The sequence below is a fragment of the Callionymus lyra genome, chromosome 16 (genome assembly GCF_982586985.1).
Source record: "Callionymus lyra chromosome 16, fCalLyr1.hap1.1, whole genome shotgun sequence".
NCBI lineage: Eukaryota > Metazoa > Chordata > Actinopteri > Syngnathiformes > Callionymidae > Callionymus > Callionymus lyra.
Genome location: NC_141833.1, coordinates 4,564,011 through 4,589,589, shown reverse-complemented (window position 1 = coordinate 4,589,589; position 25,579 = coordinate 4,564,011). Strand labels below are relative to the sequence as shown.

The 25,579-nt window shown below is 38.6% G+C and overlaps 1 protein-coding gene across 5 annotated transcripts; it reads left to right on the top strand.

Annotated features, from left to right (window-relative positions):
* Positions 1–685: 685 nt before the first annotated feature.
* On the top strand, positions 686–23,486 carry kif1ab (kinesin family member 1Ab). Of its 5 annotated transcripts, XM_087810785.1 has the most exons (49): positions 686–1,001; positions 2,119–2,299; positions 3,420–3,493; positions 3,566–3,745; positions 4,135–4,203; positions 4,566–4,744; positions 5,554–5,665; positions 6,172–6,249; positions 6,320–6,385; positions 6,448–6,465; positions 6,537–6,618; positions 6,690–6,768; positions 6,930–7,072; positions 7,189–7,227; positions 7,943–8,073; positions 8,135–8,214; positions 8,606–8,681; positions 8,769–8,848; positions 8,921–9,027; positions 9,106–9,189; positions 9,325–9,505; positions 9,982–10,054; positions 10,120–10,210; positions 10,310–10,458; positions 10,905–11,083; positions 11,194–11,331; positions 11,409–11,527; positions 12,170–12,255; positions 12,326–12,458; positions 12,530–12,713; positions 12,825–12,915; positions 12,980–13,098; positions 13,171–13,226; positions 13,295–13,403; positions 13,668–13,734; positions 14,620–14,704; positions 14,779–14,884; positions 15,030–15,053; positions 15,180–15,294; positions 16,545–16,678; positions 16,749–16,810; positions 16,881–17,026; positions 18,248–18,439; positions 18,507–18,578; positions 18,937–19,043; positions 19,945–20,064; positions 20,264–20,456; positions 20,519–20,637; positions 21,628–23,486. In XM_087810785.1, exons 2-49 carry the CDS (start codon positions 2,194–2,196, stop codon positions 21,689–21,691), a joined length of 5,097 nt encoding a protein of 1,698 aa, XP_087666911.1. In that variant the 5' UTR covers positions 686–1,001; positions 2,119–2,193; the 3' UTR covers positions 21,692–23,486. The 5 variants fall into 5 exon arrangements, with proteins under 5 accessions (XP_087666911.1, XP_087666914.1, XP_087666912.1 ...); XM_087810786.1 differs by lacking the exon at positions 7,189–7,227 and having other exon boundaries at positions 687–1,001; XM_087810784.1 differs by lacking the exon at positions 7,189–7,227 and having other exon boundaries at positions 687–1,001; positions 7,874–8,073.
* Positions 23,487–25,579: the final 2,093 nt, after the last annotated feature.

The following is a 25,579-nucleotide window of genomic DNA, read 5'->3' as shown; positions in this document are numbered from 1 at the left end:
GGGTCACAAAGCGCTTAAACAATCAAAACAATATTCAATAAAATATATACTTAAAAGGTCAAGATAAAACTGATAACACAACAGGAGTTCAGGGAAAAGCCTGAACACATAAAAACGTCTAAAGATGTTTCTTGAAGGAGTCAGTAGATCCATCAAACACAGAGGGAGAGGAAGATCGTTCCAAAGAGCAACAGCCTGGAAAGATTTCTCTCCTCTGGTCCTGGTGCCTGAACCGTGTGCGAGGAACCATCAGTAGATTCTGATCCACAGACCTCAGAGCCCGAGCTGGGGTGTAAGGCTGGACCAGATCAATGATAATAAATAATAATTATTATTATTAATAAATAATAAATAAATAACTAATTTGCGTCTATATATTGTGTGAATAAACACAAGTGTGTATGCCATACATTGACAGAGATCTAGAGTTAGTTTTGTATCATAACAAAGATTTCTAGTGATTTAAAAATCGAATCCATCAAGTTACAATAGAAACAAGATGACTAGATGTATTTTGTCTTATATGGCAACATTTAAAATATAAATGAGTCTAAAGTTCCACATTTTTAATCGCAAATACCGGACAAAAAATGAATCATTTTTGTAAAGCTAGACGTCGGTGTGTGTGAAGGCCTGTTATGACCCATCACTGTCTCAATGCTGCATCATGGACGGCTGCTGCTGATGCTGCTGCTGACGTCACCGCCGCCTCCCAGCATCCCTGCCGCCGCCATTTTCCTCCTCATTCAGACCGAAGAGAGACCAGACTAGCGGCGGGTCGCTGGTGCATCCAGCCGCCCCTCCCTCCCTCGGTTTCCCACTTTCCTCCGGCTGACGCACGATCAAAAAAAAAAAAAGGACATCATCCTCCGTTCGGATTCTCCATGTATGGATGAATTCCTGGCCAAAAAAAAACGGGGAGTAAAAAATAAGACAACCTGCTGAGGAGTCAGAGACGAGGATGCTGTGTTGAGAGATCCCTGGTTCCCTTGATCCGCGAGGTAAGAGACTCGAAAAAACAAATAGTATTTTAAATATAAATGGTGTTGTGAATAGTGTTGTCGCGTGTGATGCTGAGGCCTCTGGTCCAGATGTAAATAAGAGACGCTGCGTCAGAGGAACGTTCAGCTTCTCTAATATGTCATGTCATCTGCTGGAATCACATGTTGTCAACTTTATCTTTTATATTAACGTTACATTTGTCTGTTGCTAGAAGCGATCGTACTTCTGACGCAGCAATGTTTTTTTGTTTTTTTGTTTACGCGGCCTGTTTTTCGAGGTGCGGCAGGCGAGGCAAGATGGAGACGCTGGTTTCATGGTTCAAACGCGCAGGCGTGCGTGTGTTGTTATGTGCTTTGATTTTAAAATGTATATAGTTCATGATCATAAGAAAAATCTGATTTATTTATGGTCAATATTTTATTTGGTGATGTGATGACCGTGCGTTCCAGCGTCCATCTTGCATAGTTGCGTCGTATTCAGTGAAAAATGTTGTTTAAATTATGAAATATTTTGACAAATAAGTGACACACACGTGGGTGCAACTGTCTACAATCACGCCAGGGGACAAAAACACAAGTATTTATGATCAATTCAAAAGATATAGTCCAAAATTGTTGTGGATAACTCAAAATCGAAACAAACAAAGTATATTAATGTTCATGTTTATATCTATGACCTATAAAGATGCCATTGATGGTCTGATGAAGCTTCATGAAACATTGTCATTATTTTCAGAGTCCACTAGATGGCGGTCTCTGCACTGTTTTCCTTTTTTGTCTCCAAAAACTGTTCTAATGAAACATCATGTCATTTTTTTAAACTGATGGCGCCACCTACTGACCCCTAAACAACATGACACTGCTTCATGAAGCTTCATCAGCAATTAAACAGAAACTAGTAGAGCTGATGTTGAAGAAAATGTATTTAATGACAGTTTTATGTTTTTAGAAAAAGATAAAAACACAGAGAATATTCAGACAATTTGATAGGTATACATTTTGATTTAGACGGCTGAAGGATATTGCCCCCTAGTGTGATTCAACCCAGTGCTATAGGGTAATGTTTGCCATCTCATTTCTTCGTCTTTCATCAAATCCTTTTCTTCTTCCTCGACAGGTATCCTGCGTGTGACTCACACCAATCCCTTCTTCTTCTTCTTCTTCTTCTTCTTCTTTCACAACCACCTGCAAGATGGCGGCGGCTTCTGTGAAAGTGGCCGTTAGGGTCAGACCCTTTAACTCCAGGGAGATAGGAAAGGATAGTAAATGTATCATTCAGATGACAGGCAACACCACAAGTAAGTTTCAAACAACTATGTTGCTTTAAATTAATGATTTTATCACATAAATAACAGGGAAAGGTGGTCAGAAATGTAGTTTGTATGAATTTAAGCAGCTTACCCATGTAATTTTTCAGTAATTGTTAGAGAAGAGTTTTAATTTTTAGGAGATGTTTCTGTTGCTGTTTGGAACTAGAACTACGTATGGACTGCAGTTTTCAAGTGCGCCACTAGCGGAGTCTGTAATTTCCATAACCAGTAGACATATTTAATGAAAAAAATAACGCTTTATCGAAAGACCTGAGTTCAGGGTCAAGTATTTTCATCTCAAGTTTTTGCATTTTTGCTGTGCAGCAATAGAGAACAGAGAGAGAGGGAGACACAAAGCCTTCAGGCAGCTATGGCAGAGAAACAAAAGCTGCAGTCAGGCATGTGGAATCCAGAGAGCACCGAGTCTCACTTCTGTCAGAGATATCAAGGCCTCATTGTTCTATCTGAGCTCACCATCAGCTGACACAAGCAAAAATATTATTTAAAGTAAACTAACCATGCTTGTTGGTCTAGTGTACAATATAGTAACAACTACCCTACTTTTTTGTGAATGTTAGCAAATAAAGTTTTTCCAATTTATGAAAATACTTCCGGATCAAGTACAAACAACGTATTTGATGAGTCAGCATTTCATGTATAAAACTCAGAGAAATTCAATGAGTAAAATATACACTTCAGTAGATAACAAAACAAAAACTTGATCGTGATGGACAGAAACTTCAATTATTACCTTTTAAAAATAATCATTCAATGTAATGGTTTACTGTTGATGTGCCACGTAATAAGTCATCTCTTGTTTTTGGTTACTTAAGTTTTCTCAGTAATTATTTGACACTTTGTTGAATTGAACATGGATTTTTTTTTTAATATATATATATTTAGGAATAGCTACAATGGCAGAAGTATCTTTTGTCATTAAACATTTACAATGAAGTTAGTGACACAATCCTGCATGAAAGTTAAAGAGAAAAGCGGTAAATGCTAAATGCAATATAACATTAGTGATTTTGTAATAATTATTGAATCTTTATGACTTATATAATTGTATTTTTTATGTGATTCATGTTTTATCTACTTTTTTTTAAAGCAATTCTGAATCCCAAACAACCAAAAGAAAACAAAAGTTTCAACTTTGACTTCTCCTACTGGTCACACACTACGGTAGGTCTACACATTTTTATTTATTGACAATTTACAAGCTTGATCATTTGATAACGGTTCTCTTCTCTGCAGCCCGAGGACATCAACTATGCGTCTCAGATGCAGGTCTACAAGGATATCGGAGAGGAGATGCTGTTTCACGCCTTCGAAGGCTACAACGTTTGCATCTTTGCGTACGGACAAACGGGAGCTGGCAAAAGCTACACCATGATGGGGCGGCAGGAGCAGGATCAGGAGGGGATCATACCTCTGGTAACAACATTCTTCGCACTCAGGACACAATTGAAGCACATAAGAAGCTGCCTAGTCTTTATCTAAAATGTTTGATATTTTTGATTGTTGGACATACACATGGTGTCTACTATAGAGGATAATGTCATGATTTACTATGTTAATAGTAATAGTAAATAAATATCGTAATCAGAGCAGCAGAAACTAACAGCAGAAACCCATTTACAAAATGTCTCACACGAGTTTCATGATTTATAAATGTGTGTATCTGTGGTCCAGTGAAAACTACCGCACACGTGTAGATAAATATGTCATTAAATGTAATGTCATTAATGACACAAAATCCATTTGTGTGTCGGATCTTTTTTGTTTGAACCAATGAAAGTAATTCACTTTATTTGATTTCACAGCTCTGCGAGGACCTTTTCACCAAGATCAACGACAGCAATAATGACAACAGCAAGTCTTACTCCGTGGAGGTAATTATTGTTGCATTACATTCACTGCACATCATCCACAATTAGAAACAGATTATTGTCGGTGTAGCTTCAAATTACAAGGTCTTTTTTTAAATGCAATTTTGACAGTGTTAGCATTGAAATTAAATCATTGTGATACTAGAGTTATATGTGAAAATACTCATGATAAAAATAAATGATTAAAGGTTGATTCAACAATAACAAATTCCTAATTATCTGATATACTGCAATTTACTTTGTGAAAATGTAAAATAAATCCAGATCTGCCTTCACATGGAGCTACCTAGCATACATATCGACATGTAATCTGTGTTTAAGTTTATTCTCGATTGAATTAGAAACTATTTTTTTTTGCTTTCCAGGTCAGCTATATGGAAATCTATTGTGAGCGTGTTCGTGATCTGCTGAACCCCAAAAACAAAGGCAATCTTCGTGTCAGAGAGCATCCTCTGATGGGCCCCTACGTTGAGGACTTATCCAAACTGGCCGTCACCTCATACAATGACATCCAGGATCTGATGGATTCTGGAAACAAAGCCAGGTAACTTTGGCTTTAATTTTTTGAATCACTGAAGTTTGCTTAGAATAATTGAAGAAAATTATAATGAAAAGTATTAGGTTGACTCAGATACACATGTTTTAGTATTTTATAATAATACAGTTTATGACAGAAGACCTCAACGGCAGCAAAGCAAAATATATACTTTAGAGGATTTTATTTTTGAGAGTTTTAAAAGTTGTAATGTAAAGATTCAGCTAGCAAAGGTGACCCAGAAGCGGAGGATAATAAGTTACCAGGCAAGGTTTAAGAAAGACAGTTTAATAATCACACAAAAATACAATGTAACACACAAAACATTCACAGGATGGCGGCAAAGGTTCTGAGTCCAAATGTCAGTCTTTACGAGTCCACTTAAAAAACAGAAGTCCAAGAAAACCAAAGCAAGGTGCGAGATTAACTAAAAAAACACAAAATGGCGAAAATTAAATCCAGAACTCACCAAAGAAACTTAAGCACTGACTGGAAAAAACTGTCAGGAGGTTAACGTCTGAGATGCAAAGTAAGTTCAGGCAAACTATTGAGAGGTTTGAAGATGGTCCAGAGAAAACTTGCTGACACAGACTCAGGCCAGGACCAGACTCAGCACTGCTGAATTTCACTAATCGTTGACAGCGGTTGATCTTGCCAAGCATCGCCCTCACAAACTGTTAAGATAGCAACGAAAACCCAGGAAACCCAGGAAAAGACTATAAAAAATAAAAGCCCCAGGAAAGGGGAACGTGACATGTAAACATTTGTGAAGGGGTTAAACAGACAATTCCTCATCATATTTTTTTTTTTCACATCAGAACTGTTGCTGCTACCAACATGAACGAGACGAGCAGCCGCTCCCATGCTGTCTTCAACATCATCTTCACCCAGAAGAAACACGACATGGATTCAGACAACACATCCGAGAAGGTCTCAGCAAAACGTCTACTTACAGCTTCCTCAGAAAAACATTAACTTTTGAGAATAACAGCGTCAATTTGACAACACAACTCAACAAACCAAATAAGCTACATCAGTAGTTGTTGTGGGATTCTGTGGCCACACAAAGCACTTAACAGTTCAGTGGAAAGTAGAGAGTGAACCATGACAGACTAGGATTGCTGCATTCTGGATGCATCTAATGAGGTCGTCAAAGTATTATGTCAAACTGTAATGATGTGGCTAGTAAAGCTAAATCATAATATTTATTCGGTGATATTTGTTGACTCTTGACAAACATTTGATTTCTATTATAGTGAGAAATCGAAGGATTCAAAGTGTTGTTTCTGGCGGCCTCTAGTGTCAGAATAGTGTAACTGATTTAATTTGCTACACGTACATTTACAAAAACAAGAAAACAGCCTCTGAGCCACTGCTGAAATAAGTCGAATTCTTTCCTGTTTGGATGAAATATTGTGTGTTCTTTATGGCATTAGGTCAGTAAGATCAGCCTGGTAGACTTGGCTGGCAGTGAAAGAGCAGATTCAACCGGAGCCAAAGGAACCAGATTAAAGGTGAGGTTTGTTTGCTCTTCTTTTTTTTACCCACAACTAAAATATTTCTTCACACTATGTCGGCCTGCAGGAGGGAGCAAACATCAACAAATCTCTCACTACACTGGGGAAAGTTATCTCTGCTCTGGCTGAACAGGTAAGACCTTTACAATAATAAAAATCAATTAATAAATTAACATATATCATCTTACGTTACAGGACTCGGCACCGAATAAGGTAAGCAAATTTACATCATATACAAACCTTAATTAATTTCTTTAGTCTAACAATAAACATATGTACATCAGAACAACAAGAAGAAGAAGAAGGTGGAGAGCTTCATTCCATACAGAGACTCTGTTCTGACCTGGTTACTGAGGGAAAACCTAGGTATCATAATCCACTATCTATTTTGTGGTTTTTTTTCACTGGTTGCTAAACTTTTTATTGAATGTTTCCAGGAGGAAATTCCCGTACAGCAATGATAGCAGCCCTCAGCCCTGCAGACATCAACTACGACGAAACTCTCAGCACTCTTCGGTATTAGACTATTACAGTCTGTTTTCACATCAATACTTTTCAAAATTACAGATCTGCACTTCTATGGTTGTTTTCATTGAACAAGTGAAGTTAATTAAGACAGCCTTCACCTCAACTATCTTCTCATCAGTTCATTTCCTGTGGTGTTCATTTCCCCGCAGCTATGCGGACCGTGCCAAACAGATTCGCTGCAACGCCGTGATCAACGAGGATCCCAACAACCGATTGGTGCGTGAGCTGAAAGAAGAAGTGGCTCGTCTCAGAGACCTGCTCTACGCTCAAGGCCTGGGTGACATCATTGAGAGTGAGTTTTTAAAAAATAACTTTTTTCTTAATTCAAGTCAAAAAGCTCAGGGTGTTATGAGACATTTTTTGTAATTTATCGTTTACAAAAGTATCTTCTCTCCTCTGCCCTGTCAGCATATCGTTGCGACGGTGCTGTCATCGATGGTTTGAAATGTATGTGTATGAACGAGCCTGTGCTTCGCAACTAATAACCAAAAAATCTGTTAATTTATTTTTATTAATATTAATTAAATTAAAATGTCATTTTTTAAAACAATGATGACTTTGATACAAAAAGAAGCATCAATACAAAAACAAAGCAAATGCAAGAGATGTAAATAACAACAGTACTTTTCAAATTTGAACCAATTCTTTGCTTAATATCTTGAATTTGCTCTGTGTGACAACTCATCTGGAATCTGCACGGCTTTGTTTCTATCCTTTATTTTCTCCATAACCGGCTCTATATCTTAATCCTGGCATGATGCATTTAGTTTATCAGTGACCACTGTAGTACTGACTAACTAGAAGTCCAAAGTTGATGGAGCATGATCAACATGCAGCCTGTATTCTGAGTTGATAAAATACATTTTTACAGTTCAAGATGGTTTCCCAACTGTATGCAGAGGGAAATATTGAAGAGAAAAAAAATATTGTCTGCTTTTTTTGATCCATCATTTGACTCATCACTTTTTGTACTCCCTCTCGTTGCTCCCTCATTTTGTTTCCTTGTGGCCGTTTCTTAAATCGTCCGCTCCTTCCTTCCGTCCGTCCTTCCCCGCTCTCTTGCATCTCTTCCCCACGCACCTCTCTCTGGCAGACCTGTGCGATTACAAGAACTTTGTGAACAATCGCCAGGCTGTCAGTCAAGGGAGTGATCTCTCCACAGTGTCAAACGCCATGACAGGAATGAGTCCCTCCCCCTCGCTGTCGGCCCTCTCCAGTCGAGCTGGCTCCATTGCGAACCTCCACGATCGCATCTTCAGCCCGGCCAGTGAAGAGGCCATCGAACGGCTCAAGGTAATGGACATGTGGGGAAAAAAAGGTCCGGCAGAATGAACCGAGTGTGTTTCTCTGACAGGAAACTGAGAAGATCATTGCAGAGCTCAATGAGACTTGGGAAGAGAAGCTACGACGTACTGAGGCCATACGCATGGAGAGGTTTGTCAAGTTTATTTTGTTGTATCAATATTTTTTAAAATCTGTTACTGAGAGAGTGTTGTAAGCTGATTTTGTTCAATCCATTCATTTTTATCCATTACAAAAGTATTTTTTGTTTAGTAGATATTTATTTATACAAAAAGAAAGCTTTACTTTGGTCTCTATATATATATATTTATTTTTATTTATGTATTATTTATCACTTGTTAAAGTGAGAATACGTAAAATTGCAAGTACTGTTTCTGGCTCCCTCACCTGTCCAAAAAGTGTTACTGCAATGTTGGATTTTTTTTCTTTTGATAAGAAAACATGAGAAAGATCTGAAAAAAAAAAGTCAAAGTGTTGCCTTTTGTTGCTTTCAAGTGTTTTCTCTATTCTCTCTGGTTTGCAGAGAAGCCCTGCTGGCCGAGATGGGTGTTGCCATGAGAGAAGACGGAGGCACTCTGGGAGTTTTCTCACCTAAAAAGGTAAAAAACGTGTTTTTTTAAACATAAACAGCAACAACATTGTTAAAAAGTTTTAATGCAGAGATATTCTTCATGATTTCACTTAAGACTCCTCACCTGGTGAACTTGAATGAAGACCCTCTGATGTCTGAGTGTCTGCTGTACTATATCAAAGACGGAACCACCAAGTACGTTTTATTGAACACGTTTGTAAGTCACTTCAATCCTATGATTCTTAATCATGTTGTTTTTGCGATCAGGGTCGGACGTGACGATGCAAAGACACGTCAAGACATCGTCCTGAGCGGACATTTCATCAAAGATGAACACTGCACGTTCAGTAGCACCACAAGCCCACAAGGAGAAAGTAAACGACTCTTTAACAGCTTTGTCAAAAATACCTTCTATAGGGCTCTATTCATATAATGTTTATTGTTTTTGACAGGTTGTGTTATTCTTGAGCCCTGTGAAGAAGCTGAGATGTATGTCAATGGAAAGAGAGTGACTTCACCTGTTGTCCTGCGCTCCGGTAAATGACTAGATTTATATTTTATTAAAACATCATGACTGTTGTAAATCAAACGTGTCTTATATTCACCTGGGAGACAGTATTTTCTGCCAAGTAGGTCAAAGTATATTCAAAAGTTTTTGTTTCTTCTCCCAGGCAATCGCATCATCATGGGCAAGAGCCACGTGTTCCGCTTCAATGACCCAGAGCAGGCTCGGCTCGAGCGAGAGAGGACGCCCTGCGCTGAGACGCCGGTGGAACCGGTGGATTGGGCTTTTGCCCAGCGGGAGCTGCTGGAGAAGCAAGGAATCGACATGAAGCAGGAGATGGAACAAAGGTGAGAGGATTTTGGAAAAGTAGTGATTAATCCATGATCCACCAAAGAGTAGGGGTGTCTATTCTTAACTTTATTTTCAAGCAACATGACAATTTTTGTGTAGCAATTAAATCTACGCACACTAGATGGCAGTAATTACGTCAAGGACATGACGATAACTGGGGGCGAGAGGATACAAGGCTGATGTTTGGACATGTTTTGGTACAAAAGAAATGAAAACAGTTACTTAATATAGAGTTTTGTGTGTACATGAACTCATCGGAGTACTACAATTATATCCTTGTTCCTACAGTATCATAATATATCTCAGAAAATCATATCGTTGCCCAAAGAGTGCAACCAAAAGGATCGTCATCTTATGGATGCTAACATCATTTTGCTAACACTTGAATCATTAGGCTTTACATGTGTGTAAGTGTGTGTGTAGATAGGAGCCTACATTTGAGTAAACAGAATCTTATTTTTGCACATTTCAGACTTCAAGAACTTGAGGATCAATACCGCAAGGAAAGGGAAGAAGCTAGTAACCTACTGGAACAACAAAGGCTGGTGAGTTCAAAGGTCACCTGGTAAACAATAACAGAATAACCTGAAATACCCTTTTTGGAAAACAGGACTACGAGAGTAAATTAGAGGCTCTACAGAAACAAGTGGACTCTCGCTACCTGGAGTCACCTGAGGAGGAGGATGAGCCTGAAGAAGAAGGTACAATTATTATAAATATTATTATTATTTTGTGATGTATTGATTTGAATGTCACAAGAAGCTTTGATTGGCGTGTAACTCTAATGTCATACCCTCCAGTGCCGTGGACCATGCGTGAGACAGAGCTGGCTCTGTGGGCTTTCCGAAAGTGGCGCTTCTACCAGTTTACTTCGCTCCGTGATCTTCTCTGGGGCAACGCAATCTTCCTCAAAGAAGCTAATGCTATCAGTGTGGAGCTGAAGAAGAAGGTAAGATAGCTTGATACAAAAGTAATAAATTCTTACTAACAAGTATAAGCGCTAGCTTTATCAATTCATCTCTTTTATATCAGTATTATTATTATTTTATTAGTTGCAGTTAATAATACTTCAATTAATGTGAATTATAAAATGTTTTTTAACATGAATAATTAATTTAATATATATTGTGACTATACATCTAAGGAGAAGTACCTGTACTTCTAAACTGAAGTAAGATTACTTAGATTACTCAAACCTTTTTTTTTAAACACTTTTAGTTTAATAGGATAGCATTACTTTTACTACTTTAATTTTTTTCTCTAACCATTGTGTTATCTCTGGTTCAAGGTGACCCGCAGGCTCGAAAAATTGTTTGTGGTATCCCTTCTGCTCACCTTGACCTAAAAGCAACAAAAGGGTTAAGAAATAATAGTTTTCTTTCAATTTTGACACAGGTGCAGTTCCAGTTTGTCTTGCTGACCGATACACTGTACTCGCCGCTGCCCCCGGACCTGTTGCCGCCCAGTGTGTCCCAAGAACGAGAGAAAAGGCCCTTCCCTCAAACAATCGTAGCCGTGGAGGTTCAGGACCAAAAGAATGGAGCTACACATTATTGGACGCTGGAGAAGCTCAGGTTTAAAAATAATAATATTCTTAGACCTTTAAGCTTAATGTTTAAGTTATTCCAAGTATAGCTTAAAGTTCAATCTCAAACTTAGCTTTGTTGAATATGTGTACCTACAGACTGAGACTGGACTTAATGAGAGAAATGTACGACCGAGCTGCGGAGCTTCCCAACAGTGCAGTGGAGGACTGCGACCACGCCCTTACAGGAGGTGACCCCTTCTATGACCGCTTCCCCTGGTTCCGTCTGGTGGGCAGGTCAGTCAAATAATACAATTCTTTATCTTCTTCACAAGCTACTCTATGTTGAGAACATTTGTGTTCCTCCTTCTTAGAGCTTTTGTGTACCTGAGTAACCTGCTGTATCCGGTGCCGCTGGTCCACCGCGTGGCTATTGTCAGTGAGAAAGGAGAGGTGAAGGGATTTCTCAGGGTGGCCGTGCAGGCAATTTCAGGTAAAACCGTTTTTTTAAACTCGTCTTGATGATTCTGCTGTTGCATTAAGAAGTTAAAACCAGGAGAGAACCGAGAAAAGACACCTGAAGAGCAGATTTAACATTCTCATGAGTCAAGAGCTATCCTGAAAAAAAGTTATTTCGAATGGATGGAATGCATTTTCGTTGTAACAGATTTATTTTTGCACTTAACTTCAGCAATATGTTCATTGAGAGGGAGTGGTGTTGCAGGTAGAATAATGTTTATTCAGTCCAAAGATGGGTCATACATTGAATTTATTGTAGTTAAAATGGTAGTTGGAGGGGTGTTGCATAACATTTTGTTTTCTTTGTGGTAGGCGGTGAGAGGGAAAGGAGCACCTAGGCCGCTCAGTCCTACACAGGCTTAAAAAACTAAATTAAAAAAATAAAGACACTTGTGAAAGTTTCTCTATTTTAAATATAAGTAAAGAAATTTTCACTATTTGAACTGTTTCTGCAAATCAAAAACTCACAGTAATGTAGCTGTTGAATATTGTCGCCGAAAAGGTAGAAAAGCAATATCTGTACAGCCATAAAATCACCACAGATAATCTGTATCAAATAGTCAAAGACTTATTCATGAAGAACAGAAGTTTATAATGTGGTTTCATCTGTCCACAGCGGATGAGGAGGCTCCAGATTATGGCTCAGGGGTGAGACAGTCGGGGACCGCAAAGATCTCGTTTGAGGACAAACAGTTTGAGAAGGTGAGATGATTAAATGTTTGACTTGAATATCATCAACAGGAAGTAACTCGTCCATGCATTTTTTTTGCAGTTTCAGACTGAGTCGTGCTCTGGAGGTCTTTCCCACTCCAGCACATGCCAGGACGAGCTGAGGATCGTGGAGGGAGAGGGTCAAGTTGAGTTGGGGATTTCAGCAGATGAAGTCAATAATAATACATGTGACCGTGAGTGGGACACGATCAAAGAATGAGTGGATTGAAACTTATTGATCAACTTTTGCGTTCTTCTCCTGCAGCTTTTCAGGAGCCTCCAGTCAGCCCCGTCAAGAGCTCTGATTTGGGTCTGGATCTCCCTCTCGATCTGTCCCTGGAGAAAGCTCTGTCCCACCTTAGGATCGGCAGCACTTTCACTTTCAGAGTCACCGTCTTACAGGCTTCCAGCATCTCAGCCGAGTATGCAGACATCTTCTGCCAGTTCAAGTGAGTGCAACCGTCCAATACACAAACAGCATCAAATTCATTCCTCATACGAAAATGTGATGAGAAGGTTTAGGTTTGTCCCTTATTCATTTTACATTATTTATTTTTCAGCTTCATTCACCGTCATGACGAAGCGTTTTCCACTGAGCCGCTGAAGAACACAGGCAGAGGACCACCGCTGGGCTTCTACCATGTCCAGAATGTGAGAATATAATAAGTGACTTTTGACCTGAACACTCTGCGCTGACACAAGTTTTCGCCTATAGATCACAGTGGAGGTGACAAAGTCATTTGTGGAGTACATCAAGACCCAGCCAATTGTTTTCGAGGTGTTCGGTCACTATCAGAAACAACCATTCCCGCCTCTCTGCAAGGATTTGATCAGGTAAGGACAGATTCTCCGGCTCCCGCTGACATCAGCACAGAATTCATATTTGTTCGTATCATCTTTCTTCAGTCCACTCAGACCATCCAGACGACAGTTCCCCAGAGTGATGCCTCTTTCAAAACCAGGTGCTTTTTTTATTATAATTAGAAATGACTTAAACTTAAACTAAAAAAAATGTTTCTTTCTGTTGCAGTCCCAGCCACCAAGCTAAGCACCTTGACCCGTTCAACCGCGGGACCCTGTCACGCAAAATATGACCTCATGGTGTTCTTTGAGATTTGTGAGCTTGAAGCGAACGGAGAGTGAGTTTTTTTAATGCTAACACTAGTGATGGTCTGATGAAGCTTCATGAAGCAGTGTCATTATTTTCACAGTCCACTAGATGGCGGTCTCTGCACTATTTTCCTTTGTTTTGAACATTTCTAATGTAATGTTTTTCAACTGATGACCCCTAAACAACATGACGTCGCTTCATGAAGACCATCACTAGCTCACACCATGATTCATAAGTACATTCTTTCTTGGGTGTATATGATTTAACGTGGTGGTGTTGTGTCTCTTCTCAGCTACATCCCAGCAGTTGTTGACCACAGAGGGGGAATGCCTTGCCATGGCACCTTCCTCTTACACCAGGTGCAGTAGTTTGGAAGCCAAACTAATTTCTTTCTCTCCTAAATTTGATTTGAGTTTATTTGATTAATCAATGGCTGAGAAACTGGATACTTAACCTTAACATACAGTGGGGCAAAAAAGTATTTAGTCAGCCACCGATTGTGCAAGTTCTCCCACTTAAAATGATGACAGAGGTCTGTAATTTTCATCATAGGTACACTTCAACTGTGAGAGACAGATTGTGAAATGGTCTTTGGTCTTGGCCATAGTGGAGTTTGGAGTCTGACTGTTTGAGGCTGTGGACAGGTGTCTTTTATACAGATAACGACTTCAAACAGGTGCCATTAATACAGGTAAGGAGTGGAGGACAGAAGAGCTTCTTAAAGAAGAAGTTACAGGTCTGTGAGAGCCAGAGATCTTCCTTGTCTGAAGTGACCAAATACTTATTTTCCACCATAATTTACAAATAAATTCTTTAAAAATCCTACAAAGTGAACTCCTGGATTTTTTTTGAAGTGTACATATGATGAAAATTACAGACCTCTGTCATTATTTTAAGTGGGAGAACTTGCACAATCGGTGGCTGACTAAATACTTTTTTGCCCCACTGTACATGTATAGAACTCAAGGCCAAGTGGCCAAATACATCCTAGTGAGTACTTTTACGTGGCATGCCAGGTCAGAAGAAAGGAATTTAATTGTTTAATCCGGGAAGGAGGACACATAAAGATAATTGGGATAGATTTAGCCTCTTAGAATGAAAAGATAATAATAAAAGAAAGCTCATTCCTTACTAACTAGCTAACCTCACAAGTGTTCTGGGCACGCATGCACGCTTGAAAGGTTTGACCACAAGAATATAAAACAATGCATCTAAGCAAACACATTCTTCTCTCGGCTCCACAGGGCATCCAGAGGAGGATCACAGTGACGATCGCTCATGAGACAGGAAATGATATTGAATGGAAAGAGGTGAAGGAGCTGGTCATTGGTGAGTATAGAACAAAAACATAATAACAGTGCTTCAGAAACATTATTGATCCGCTATTATCATGCTTTCTACAGGGCGTATAAGAAACACCCCGGAGGCAGACGAGACCATCATCGACCCGAACATCTTGTCGCTCAACATCCTTTCATCTGGATACTTCTGGCCCAAACATGATGACAAGTAGGAGATGGAGTTGATTGTTGTTTTTTTTACTGAATGAAAGAGCAATTTCATTGAATCACGCTGCTTTGATATGTTTTGCTTCGCTGGCTTTTCTACGTTTCCGACTCATTTCCTCTTTTTCTCTGTTCCTCATTTACGCCAGCGTCTCTTTGGGAGTTGATCATAGGTATAATGTCATACTTTTGAAGAATTTTGCTATTTGTTTGTGCTACTCAGATATCCATGTGCTCACTGCTGCTTCTCCTCCACGATTGAAGGCTCGTGTTTCAGTTCTTATCTTGTCTCCGATCAGAACCTTCTATCGATTTGAGGCAGCGTGGGACAGCTCCATGCACAACTCTCTGCTCCTGAACAGAGTCACTCCCTATGGAGAGAAGATCTACATCACCCTCTCTGCTTATCTGGAGGTAACACTTCCGTTACATTGGCAGCCTTAAAATGTAGAATTGTAAGTATAAATAGACTTAAACGACAGAAATTATATTAGACAATAAATAATTAATATAATGACAACAAAAAACTATAGCTTAGTTTAAAAGCTGGTATATAGACATTAATGATAAACACATTCCATTTGTTATATGTCTACTTGTCACGATATACACACAGAGTTAGTAGTTGTTTACATAATCATTTACAGGCTGTAAAACATAAAATAACCCAACTAAATGTTTCAATAATTAAGTTATTAAGTTATGACATTAAAAAACAAGAAAAAAAACAAAACATATAAATATTCAAGGTGAAAAAAGGTGACCCTAAGGCCTGAAAACAAATGTGTTTGAGATATCCCTTGTGTTATCTCAGGGTCAAGGCCAAAAAAAGGAAAGAAAAAAAGGTTGTTCACCTTGAGACAACACAAGGGATACCTCGAACATATTTGTTTTCAGGTCTTAGGGTCACCTTGACCTTGAGATAACACAAGGGTTAAGCAGATTATTGCTTTTCTCTAGTTTAGAATTAGAACTTCCTGAATAGACCATCAAACAACTCAAAGCTGGTGAATATAATATAAAAATAAAAACTTTATAAAAACAGGAAAATAATTCTATATATATATATTATATGTTTTACCTGAAGTATTTATTCTGACAAAGAAAAAACTGTATTGTAAGCTAGTTTTTATGTTTTACTTTAAGTAGACAATGTATTATTAGAATTAACATCCGCCTGAAAAATCCAGAAATCTTAGTTTTAGTCCTAAATACAAAAATGATGCCTGAATTACATGTAAAAGAATTCTGCCAATGGAGTGAGAAACATTTTCATTTCTATTTCTTATTTATGTGCTCTATTGGAAGGTTTTCTTTTATTAATTCCAAACAATTTCGGTGATGTCTGTCAATCTTGAAAAAATACTTTTTCAAGATTGACAAATATTCCTCTCATTGAAGCTTTAAGTTTTAAATAAGATGTAAAAAGACCCTCAGACTTCAATTTTTCTAGTCTAAACCATGTATGTTTTTACTAAGACTATTTTACAGTGTAATAAACATTTAATATTCAAATTCATTAGCTTAGAAAGAAGTTCCATACGCTGTTTCCAAAAAAATACTAATAATATGATTTGCCAAATCTAGCAGGATATTTCAATACAAAAATCAAACACGGCTGAAGCAGCTTGTGTGACGTTAACGCCATGTTTCGTTGGCATCAGATGGAGAACTGCACTCAACCGACCGTCATCACCAAAGATTTCTGCATGGTCTTCTACTCGCGCGATGCCAAGCTGCCGGCCTCTCGCTCCATCAGAAACCTCTTCAGCACAGGCTGCCTCCGACCCTCAGAAAGGTGCGGAGACTCTTCCACTGAAGCTCCTTCAGCCGAAGCTTTTAGTCTTAACGTCGTCTTTCTCCATCAGCAACCGAGTGACCGGAGTGTACGAGGTGACTCTGTGTCATGTAGCAGACAATGGAAGTCCAGGTCAGAGAGAATCCGCACTAAAGCTGTGGCTTGAAACTTGAGAAGCGCTGACTGTCGATACGCTCCGCAGGTATGCAGCGACGTCGCCGGCGTGTCCTTGACACCTCCGTGGCTTACGTGAGAGGAGAAGAGAACCTGGCAGGGTGGAGGCCTCGCAGCGACAGCCTCATCCTCGATCACCAGTGGGAGCTGGAGAAGCTCAGCCTACTCCAGGAGGTACTTTTCCTTTGTGACTTGTTCATTTATCATACCACTTAATGGGTTGAAAAAATGTAGATGGATGGATGGATGGATTTTCTTTATTAATCAATCCTGATCTACAATTATTGATCAAATTAATCTATTTTTTAATCACACCTATGATTTTCTGAGAAACTCCCTCAACTCGAGTTTTTAAATTCATGATTTCTGCAGATAAATCTATTGATATATGTTTAAAAACTATCTCTTTACATATTCATGGATTGTTTTGAACAATTCTAGTCATTTACTGCTGTATTTACTGCTGTAACCTTTGGTTTCCGCCAACAAGATTGAATATTCTGTGTTATTTTGTCCAAATCATGGGTCTGAAACTTGCGGCCCATGACATTATATTATGAGTGTAGGCACAGCATGAGACTCTATTTTTGTGTAACATCATATGGTTAAGAAAAAAAGATTGTCATCAAAAATATAATCAAAAATCGTGTATATAGATTTGATTATATAGTTAATTTTTAAAGCTCATCTTAAGATCCACTTTTATTCCCTGCCTGTAGCTGTTCTTAGTGGCTTTTACTTTTTACTTTTTGCTTTTATAGTATTATCTGATTTTTTTTTTACTGTTTTTATTTTATGTGATATTTTTATGTTCTTGTAGAGCACTTTTGCAACTGTTTTAAAGTGCTCTATAAATAAAGTTGTGTTGAGTTAAGATGCAACACATAGAATAAATTTAAAAAGTCCATAAGATACTGCAAAACATATGCATATAAGCTAAATTTGTCAAAGGCATTCGTACAAAAATGACTTTATGACAAAAGTGAAAAACACCCCAGCCTGTGGCCCAGTCTTGACATAACTGGACCTCTGGTGGCCCCCCAGCAAGACAAACAAGACCCCGGCTCTAAATTATTAGAAAATGAAAATAAAACACCAGGTTGCACTTTTACACGTCAGAAAATAAGTATTAATAAGATTCAAAAGTGGGACTGACCATTATTTTCGCCTCAAAAACTCAAGCACAAGAACAAAAAAAAGAATTGATTTTGTAAAAAGATTTTCAGATTCAAAGATAGATTGATGTAATTTTTTTACAGCACTTACGATGAATCTACTTGATTAATTTGACAGCCAATCTTTTGGAATTACAACATAAAAAGTTGAAAATATACATTTATTTTTAAAGAATTTGCAAATGCGATGTGGACTGACTTTTGTATTCTGGTTCTCCAGGTGGAGAAGACCAGGCACTACCTGCTGTTGAGGGAGAAACTGGAAGCCACGCTGCAGGCTGGACAGGAAGTGCTTTACAAGAGCGGCGACTTCAGCGACTTCGCCAAGAGTCCCGTCTCCATCCTCAGTCCCGGCAGCAGCAGCCCCGTTCCCGGCAGCCCCGACCAGAGGCAGCGAGAGCTGGCTGCCAAGGTGTGTCCGTCACGACCCTCACCTCTAAAGACTTTGGTTTTTGTAACACGCCCCTTCTGGTCCGCAGTGTCTGCGTCTGCTGATGCACACCTTCAACAGGGAGTACAGCCAGGTGAGCAGCAGTGCCAGTGAGAGCAAGGTGAGCTCCAGCCCAGGTCCATAACCCGGACTCCCCCTCCACCTCCCCCGTAGAAGACATATCTTTGTTATCAATCACAATGATTCGCTATCTAACCACCAAGTTTATATACTTCATAATTGAGTTACGCCCTTTTCTTAATCCACCCTTCCCCCCCTCGCCACAGCGACTGGTTCACCAGCAATGGGCTCTTAGACCATTTATTCTTGCATAATGTCGACATAAACCACTGATTATCTGATGAAAATGTCTTGTTATTGTGCGTCTCTGTTCGCCTCTTCCGTCTGTTTTGTCTGTACCCGCTTGTTATTTGTGTGTTTTTTTGGTCCAAACTCCACATGTTGTGAATGTGTTGTAGCTCTCTGAGATGTCTGCGTCGCTGATGCGAGAGTCCACCTCGTCCCTGAACACGCTCACTCCGTCCTCCACCTGTCCCTCGCTGCTGGAGGGGAACTTTGACCTCCGGTAGGTGAACAGCTTTCTCAAAAGTGGGGTAGAGGATCTTCTAAATGTTGTGAGCAAGCTGGATTTTAAAAATGTTTCGCCTCCAAGAAGTGGAATTTTTAACTGTAATCAAACAATTTTCAACTTTAATCAAAAAAATTTCAACTTGAGTCAAACTATTATAAACTATAATCCAACAGTTATCAACCATTATCAAACAATTTTCAAGTTCAATTATATAGATTTAACTATAATCAAACTATTTTTAACTGTAATCAAACAGTTATCAAATGTAATCAAACAATTTTCAACTATAATTAAACAATTTTCAACTTTAATCAAACTATTATCAACTATAATCCAACATTTATCAACAATAATCAAACAATTTTCAACTGTATTCAAATGAATATCAACTGTAATCGAACTTTCTTCAACTATAATCAAACGATTTTCAATTTTAATCAAACAATTTTCAACTATAATCAAACAATTTTCAACTATAATCAAACAATTTTCAACTTTAATCCAACTGTAATCAAACAATTTTCAAGTTAAATTATATAGATTTAACTATAATCAAACAATTTTCAAATATAATGAAACAATTTCCATCTTTAATCAAACTATTATCAACTATAATCCAACAATTATCAACAGTAATCAAACAATTTCCAACTGTTATCAAACAAATTTCAACTTTATTCAAATTAATATCAACTGTAATCAAACTTTCTTCAACTATAATCAAACAATTTTCAACTATAATCAAACAATTACCAACTGTAATCGAAAAAATGTTCACTTATTTTTTTAACTAAGACCTAACAATTTTAAACAGTAAAGAAACAACTTTCATTAAAATAAAATAAAAACGTTCATGAAATGATTATTTGCTGATCAAACTATTCATGTTTCATAGACTCATTGAGCCTAGTTCTGGAGCATCAACCCCAGACCTGGATCCATTCAGCCCAGTGGACAGAAAGAAGGCTTTGAGAGGATTCACCTTTGTTCCTGACATCCAGGAGATCCGCGTCAGGTCAGAACACACTCATACATGATCTGATGCAGAGATGATCAAAAAAAACACCAACAAACTCATGCAAGACGTTCAAACATGGCCTTCTAGTTTTATTATGTGCGACTCTATATATTTAGCCTGGACAATTTTCCTCAAAAAAAATCTTTTTTGCGGTTTCATGCGTTTTATTGAGGTTCAGTTTCCCTTCGATTTATAGTCCAATCGTGTCAAAGAAGGGGTACCTTCACTTCCTGGAGCCCCACACCAGCGGCTGGGTGAAGCGTTACGTGGTGGTCCGCAGGCCCTACGTCTACCTGTACCGCAGCGAGAGGGACAGCGTGGAGAGGGCGGTCATCAACCTCTCGTCCGCCAAGGTGGAATACAGTGAAGACAAGCAGACCTTACTGAGGGTACGGCTCCTTTTTAGATAGCACATCGATGTCACGTCTGACTTGACCTCTGACCTCTGCAGACCCCCAACACATTTACCGTCTGCACCGAGCATCGCGGGATCCTGCTGCAGGCCAACAACGACAAGGAGATGCACGACTGGCTGTACGCTTTCAACCCGCTGCTGGCTGGCACCATCAGGTACACCGTCTTCTTCTCACCATCATAGCGCCACCAGGTGTCATCAAACTCTATAGCGGTGTTTAATCCCTGATGGCGTGTTTTATGAGAGAAGATTATGACATCTAGAGATGACATCATCTGGAACTTGAAAATGTATTAGTTAAATCACTTTAAAGATTTAGATTAGCCCTAATCTTATTTTATAACATCTTGAATCTTTAAAATGTTGCATATATTTTTGATATTATGTGACGTTTATCTGGATACTTTGTATTGATTTAGACCAGTGGTTGATAAAGTGCTTCATGCGCCCCCTTGAGGTGACACGATGCAATGACAAGAGAGAAGCGATAGACAGCGAAACATGTCAAAAACATGATCCTTAAGATTGTATTTGGCATTTAGACAAAGCATAATACATTTTTTAAAGATTGTTTTCATATTTGCAAGGTGTCTTTAAATGCAACACAAACATTTTCATAGCATATCAGTGATGGCACTGATAAATGGAATAAACATAACTTTTCATTTCAAGTATGTGATTATTTAATTCAATAATTCAATTCAATTAATAATATTGAAAGGTTGAATTTGTTTTTATTAGATCATTAATTTAATTTTTTTATGTATATTTTGTCTTTTACAAATAGAGTTTTACATTTTTGTTCAAATAAATAAAAAATAAATGTATATACATTTTCGAAATTCAATATTCTTTCATTCATAACCATATTAATTCAATATAAAACATTGGTATACTAGTACAAATAGACAACACCAAAAGATTGACAGACAAATTAAACTTGTATATATCATAATTACTCAATTCAATTATTCAGATAAATTATTATTTGGTTTATATACACAACTGTTTTACTTCAATAGGCCTGTTTAAGTGTCTTTTTGGGATTTAAAAAATATGCTGTTAGTTTGTTAGTAACTGTTAGTCTGAGTAATGCAAATATAGTTGCTACACAGAAAATCAAAAATGTCGTCTTGTCTCCACAGATCAAAACTGTCGCGGAGGAAGTCCCAGTTGATGCAAACGCCGTCGACTCCTCAGAGGACCTGAGCTTTAGGGACGAAAGTCAAAAAAACCCAGAACAATCTCGTCGCCCTCCTCCGTCAACCATGTAAACAAAGTCATACAAGAATTAGTCTCGTGCTGATGTTCTGAACAGTCGAAGGCCTCCGGCGCCCCCTGCATTCGCTTCCAGCTCGTAGCCACATTTGCATGAAGATAAACTAACAATCGAAAACCTTCATGAGGACTTGTGCGGATAGTCTTTATTTAAGTGTAGCTGTGATCTGTGATGAATATACGCAACCTTTCTACTTAGTGACCCATCAAGGCGTCCCTCTTAACTCGTCATTTGATCAAAACTAAAGAGCGGAGGATGCACTGTCACGGTAGCAGGAGCAAGTTGTGGGGAAAAAAAGGTTGTTTTTTTGCTCCTTTAAAGGAACAATAAGGTCGTTTGTTTGCATTTATTTTAACAGCCTTTTACTGCACGTCGCCATAAACAATGTTATTTATTGTTGCTGTTGTACGTTTGAGCACTTTTGATATTGGTTTGTGTCACTGACCAGCTACATTTGCACTTTACGTCTACTTATTTAGGTCGGTTCTACCAAAGCGTGTTTTTGGTTTGTCGCTGTGCAATAGTGTCCAGAGATTTAAGAAAAAAAGTCGAGCTGCACAATATTAGGCAACGTTCAAAGCACCAACAAGATCGTTTCATCCTGTTCTTCTACCGATTCAATTCAAAATGAAATACCCGATGATGACACGGACGCGTTTTAACTGAATGTGCAGCTCTTTTACGAAATGCTCCATAATACTCTTACATTGTTTTAAAGATCATTTGTTTTTATTTAAGCTAGCAGGTATTTCATATTTACACTTGTACAGTACATGTGTGCACTTTTTTCGTGGAGGTTTCACGTTGAGTATTGTTCCAGTTCTGGACCTGTTAATCCCCCCCTTCGACCGACCAGTGCCTCCATTTCTTTACTTCCCTTTCGTTCCTTCCCGCACATTTATAAATGTAAAATCTTTAGGATGCTTGTGATCCTTCGCTGTAAATGTCACCCTGGATTTTCTTTATGGTGGTATGTGAAAGAGGAGGATTCTGGGGGAGAGATCAAGATGACCCAGAGCTAGCTGAGTTTAGAGCATCTGAAGACGGGGTCCACCAGCCTTTACGTCTTGAAGAATTCCGGTGTGTGTGCCTCAGGCCGGACAACCTGCGGAGCACCAACGTGGTATTCTTGCAATAGATTCAGATTCTGTTGGAAGGTTTTGGGTCATCTTCGCCTCAAGAGTCACTAGAATCCAGAAGCAGAAAGAGTTTGTGTGTTTGTTGTCACGCTACAGATTATTTACTCATCGGCTTTAGAGATTTACCTGCAGGCTTGTCACCTGAGCGATTTAAGAAGCAGTTCATGGATCGAAGCATGCGGGTCCACGTCTCCACGCCCTCTCCCCTCTCGCCTTATAGCTTGCTACTGACTCCGGCTTGTAAATGATCGTCGTTCATGATCCTGGAAACTCTGGACTCTGTCTTGTATATCAATAAACAAGTGTAAATTCTGATCCCACAGATGGTACCCCCCCCCCCCCCCCTCCCTAAACTATTAACCAAATCAATCCTTATTTGTCACCACAAAGCTTTTTGACCATTTCCTGGCTAGACGTAGGTGATCCCAGATGTGCAACCACTGCTCTTAAGGAAAAGGTTCTGGACTAGTGATGAAGTGCTCTTGTTTATCTTTTGAGTGTTCTGGAGTCATTACCCATGTCTGTGGACACATAAACATTGTCAAGAAAAAAATAAGGAGAATAAATAAATAAGTGTTGAAACTTAGTCTGGTGTCATTTGTGCTTTTTTTAAAATCAAAATTCAATTTTTTTTATTACATTAGTAGTGATGGTCTGATGAAGCTTAATGAAGCAGTATTGTTAATTTCAGAGTCCACTAGATGGCAGTCTCTGCACTATTTTTCCTTTGTTTTGAACAACTCTTCTAATGAAACATCACACAATTTTAAAATGGATGGCGCCACCTACTGACCTCTAAACAACATGACACTGCTTCATGAAGCTTTATCAGAACATCACTAATTTCAAACTCTTAAAGGGGGGAAGAGTCTCAAGCAGACAAGTTACCATGCAATAATATCATTTATTATTTTGATGGTTAGTATTTTTCAATTTCAAGACTGCACAAGGGATTCAACTAAAACGTGTTCCTGCTATTTTAAGTAGTAGATAACAGTGCAGTCATCCTGAGCTGAAATTGACCAACCCATTAAAAAAGTACTGGTAGATATACAGCTATGTTCAAAATAATAGCAGTGTTTTTAAAAAAGTGAATAAAGCTCAAAATCCTTATAATATTTTTTATTTTCTTTCATTAGGAACGCTGCACATGGTATTGCACAACAAATCATAAAGAAAAAAGTATCAATATTTAATTACTTTACAGAATATGAAGGAAAAGGTGATATTTCTGTGTTCAAAAAAATAGCAGTGTCGGCATTTCTCATTACAAAGTCAAATATTTACTAAATAAACTGAAAAAATATTAACATTTAGCAATCCTGACAATTAGTAACTAATATTTGGTTGAATAACCCCTGTTTTTGATAACTGCTGCACATCTGTGCTGCATGGCGTCAACCCACCTCTGGCACCTCTGAACAGGTATGCTAGCCCAGGAAGATTGGACAACCTTCCACAATTCCTCTGTATTTTTGGGTTTTGCCTCAGAACAAGTGCTCAATTGGATTAAGGTCTGGGGATTGGGCTCAAACCTCAATTTTGTTGGTCTGGAACCAAGATTTGGCTCGCTTACTGTTATGTTTGGGGTCATTTTCCTGTTGAAACACCCATTTCAGGGGCATTTCCCATTCGGCATAAGGCAGCATGACCTCCTACAGTATTGTGATGTATCCAAATTCCCTGATCCATGATCCCTGGTATGCGATATAAAGGCCCGACACCATGGTAAGAGAAACAGCCCCATATCATGATGCTTGCACCACCATGCTTCACGGTCTTCAGAGTGTGCTCTGGCTTGTGTTTGGGGGTCGTCTGACAAACTGTCTGCGGCCCTTGAATCCAAAAAGAACAATCTTACTTTCATCAGTCCACAAAATGTTTCTCCATTTCTCCAGAGGCCAGTTGACATGATGTTTGGCAAATGCAATCCTCTTCAGCACATGTCTTTTTTGCAACAGTGGGACTTTGCGGGGGCTTCTTGCTGGTAGATTAGCCTCACATAAGCGTCTTCTAATGGTCCCAGCACTCACAGGTACCTTCAGACCGTCTCTGATCTCCCTGGAGCAGACCCTTGGCTTAGTCTTTGCCATTCTGACTCTCCTTCGGTCCATTCGAATGGTAGTCTTACGTTTTCTTCCATGTCTCTCTCTCCAAGCATTGGAGATCATTTTAGCTGAGCAGCCGATAATTTCCTGCAATTTTTATACGTTTTCCCCTCTCCAATCAACTTTTTAATCAAAGCACGCATTTCTTCTGAACAATGTTTGGCACGACCCATCTTTCATGAGTTTTCATTATTTTCCATTTATTATTTTGTTTTATACCAAAAACAGTGATTTATCTGGTTAGTCATGTTGGACTTCTCTTATTCTGAACATAGCTGTATGTTTGAGATACAAAATCCAATGTTCTGTGGATCATATTTAGACAATTCAAAGTCTTAAACATTGATTCACAGAATCGAAATTTACAAAGTATTTGTTGATGGAAAAAAGATATATAGGTCAAAGGAGACAAAGAAGAGGGTGCAGTCAGGGAGGGATTGGGTAAATAGATGACAAGGGTTAAAAATAAAAAAAAAGTCAAGTTGAATCAAAAATTACTTTTTAAACAAATGACCCTAAATGCAGTATAGGCATCTTTGAATCTTAAATCTTGCTTGTTCGGAAACATTTA

Coding starts and splice junctions, on each gene's coding strand:
- kif1ab (XM_087810784.1), top strand. CDS start 2,194: ATGGCGGCGGCTTCTGTGAAAGTGGCCGTTAGGGTCAGACCCTTTAAC. Junction 20,457..20,518: donor ACAAGCAGACCTTACTGAGG/GTACGGCTCCTT, acceptor TGACCTCTGCAG/ACCCCCAACACATTTACCGT. Junction 20,638..21,627: donor CTGCTGGCTGGCACCATCAG/GTACACCGTCTT, acceptor TTGTCTCCACAG/ATCAAAACTGTCGCGGAGGA.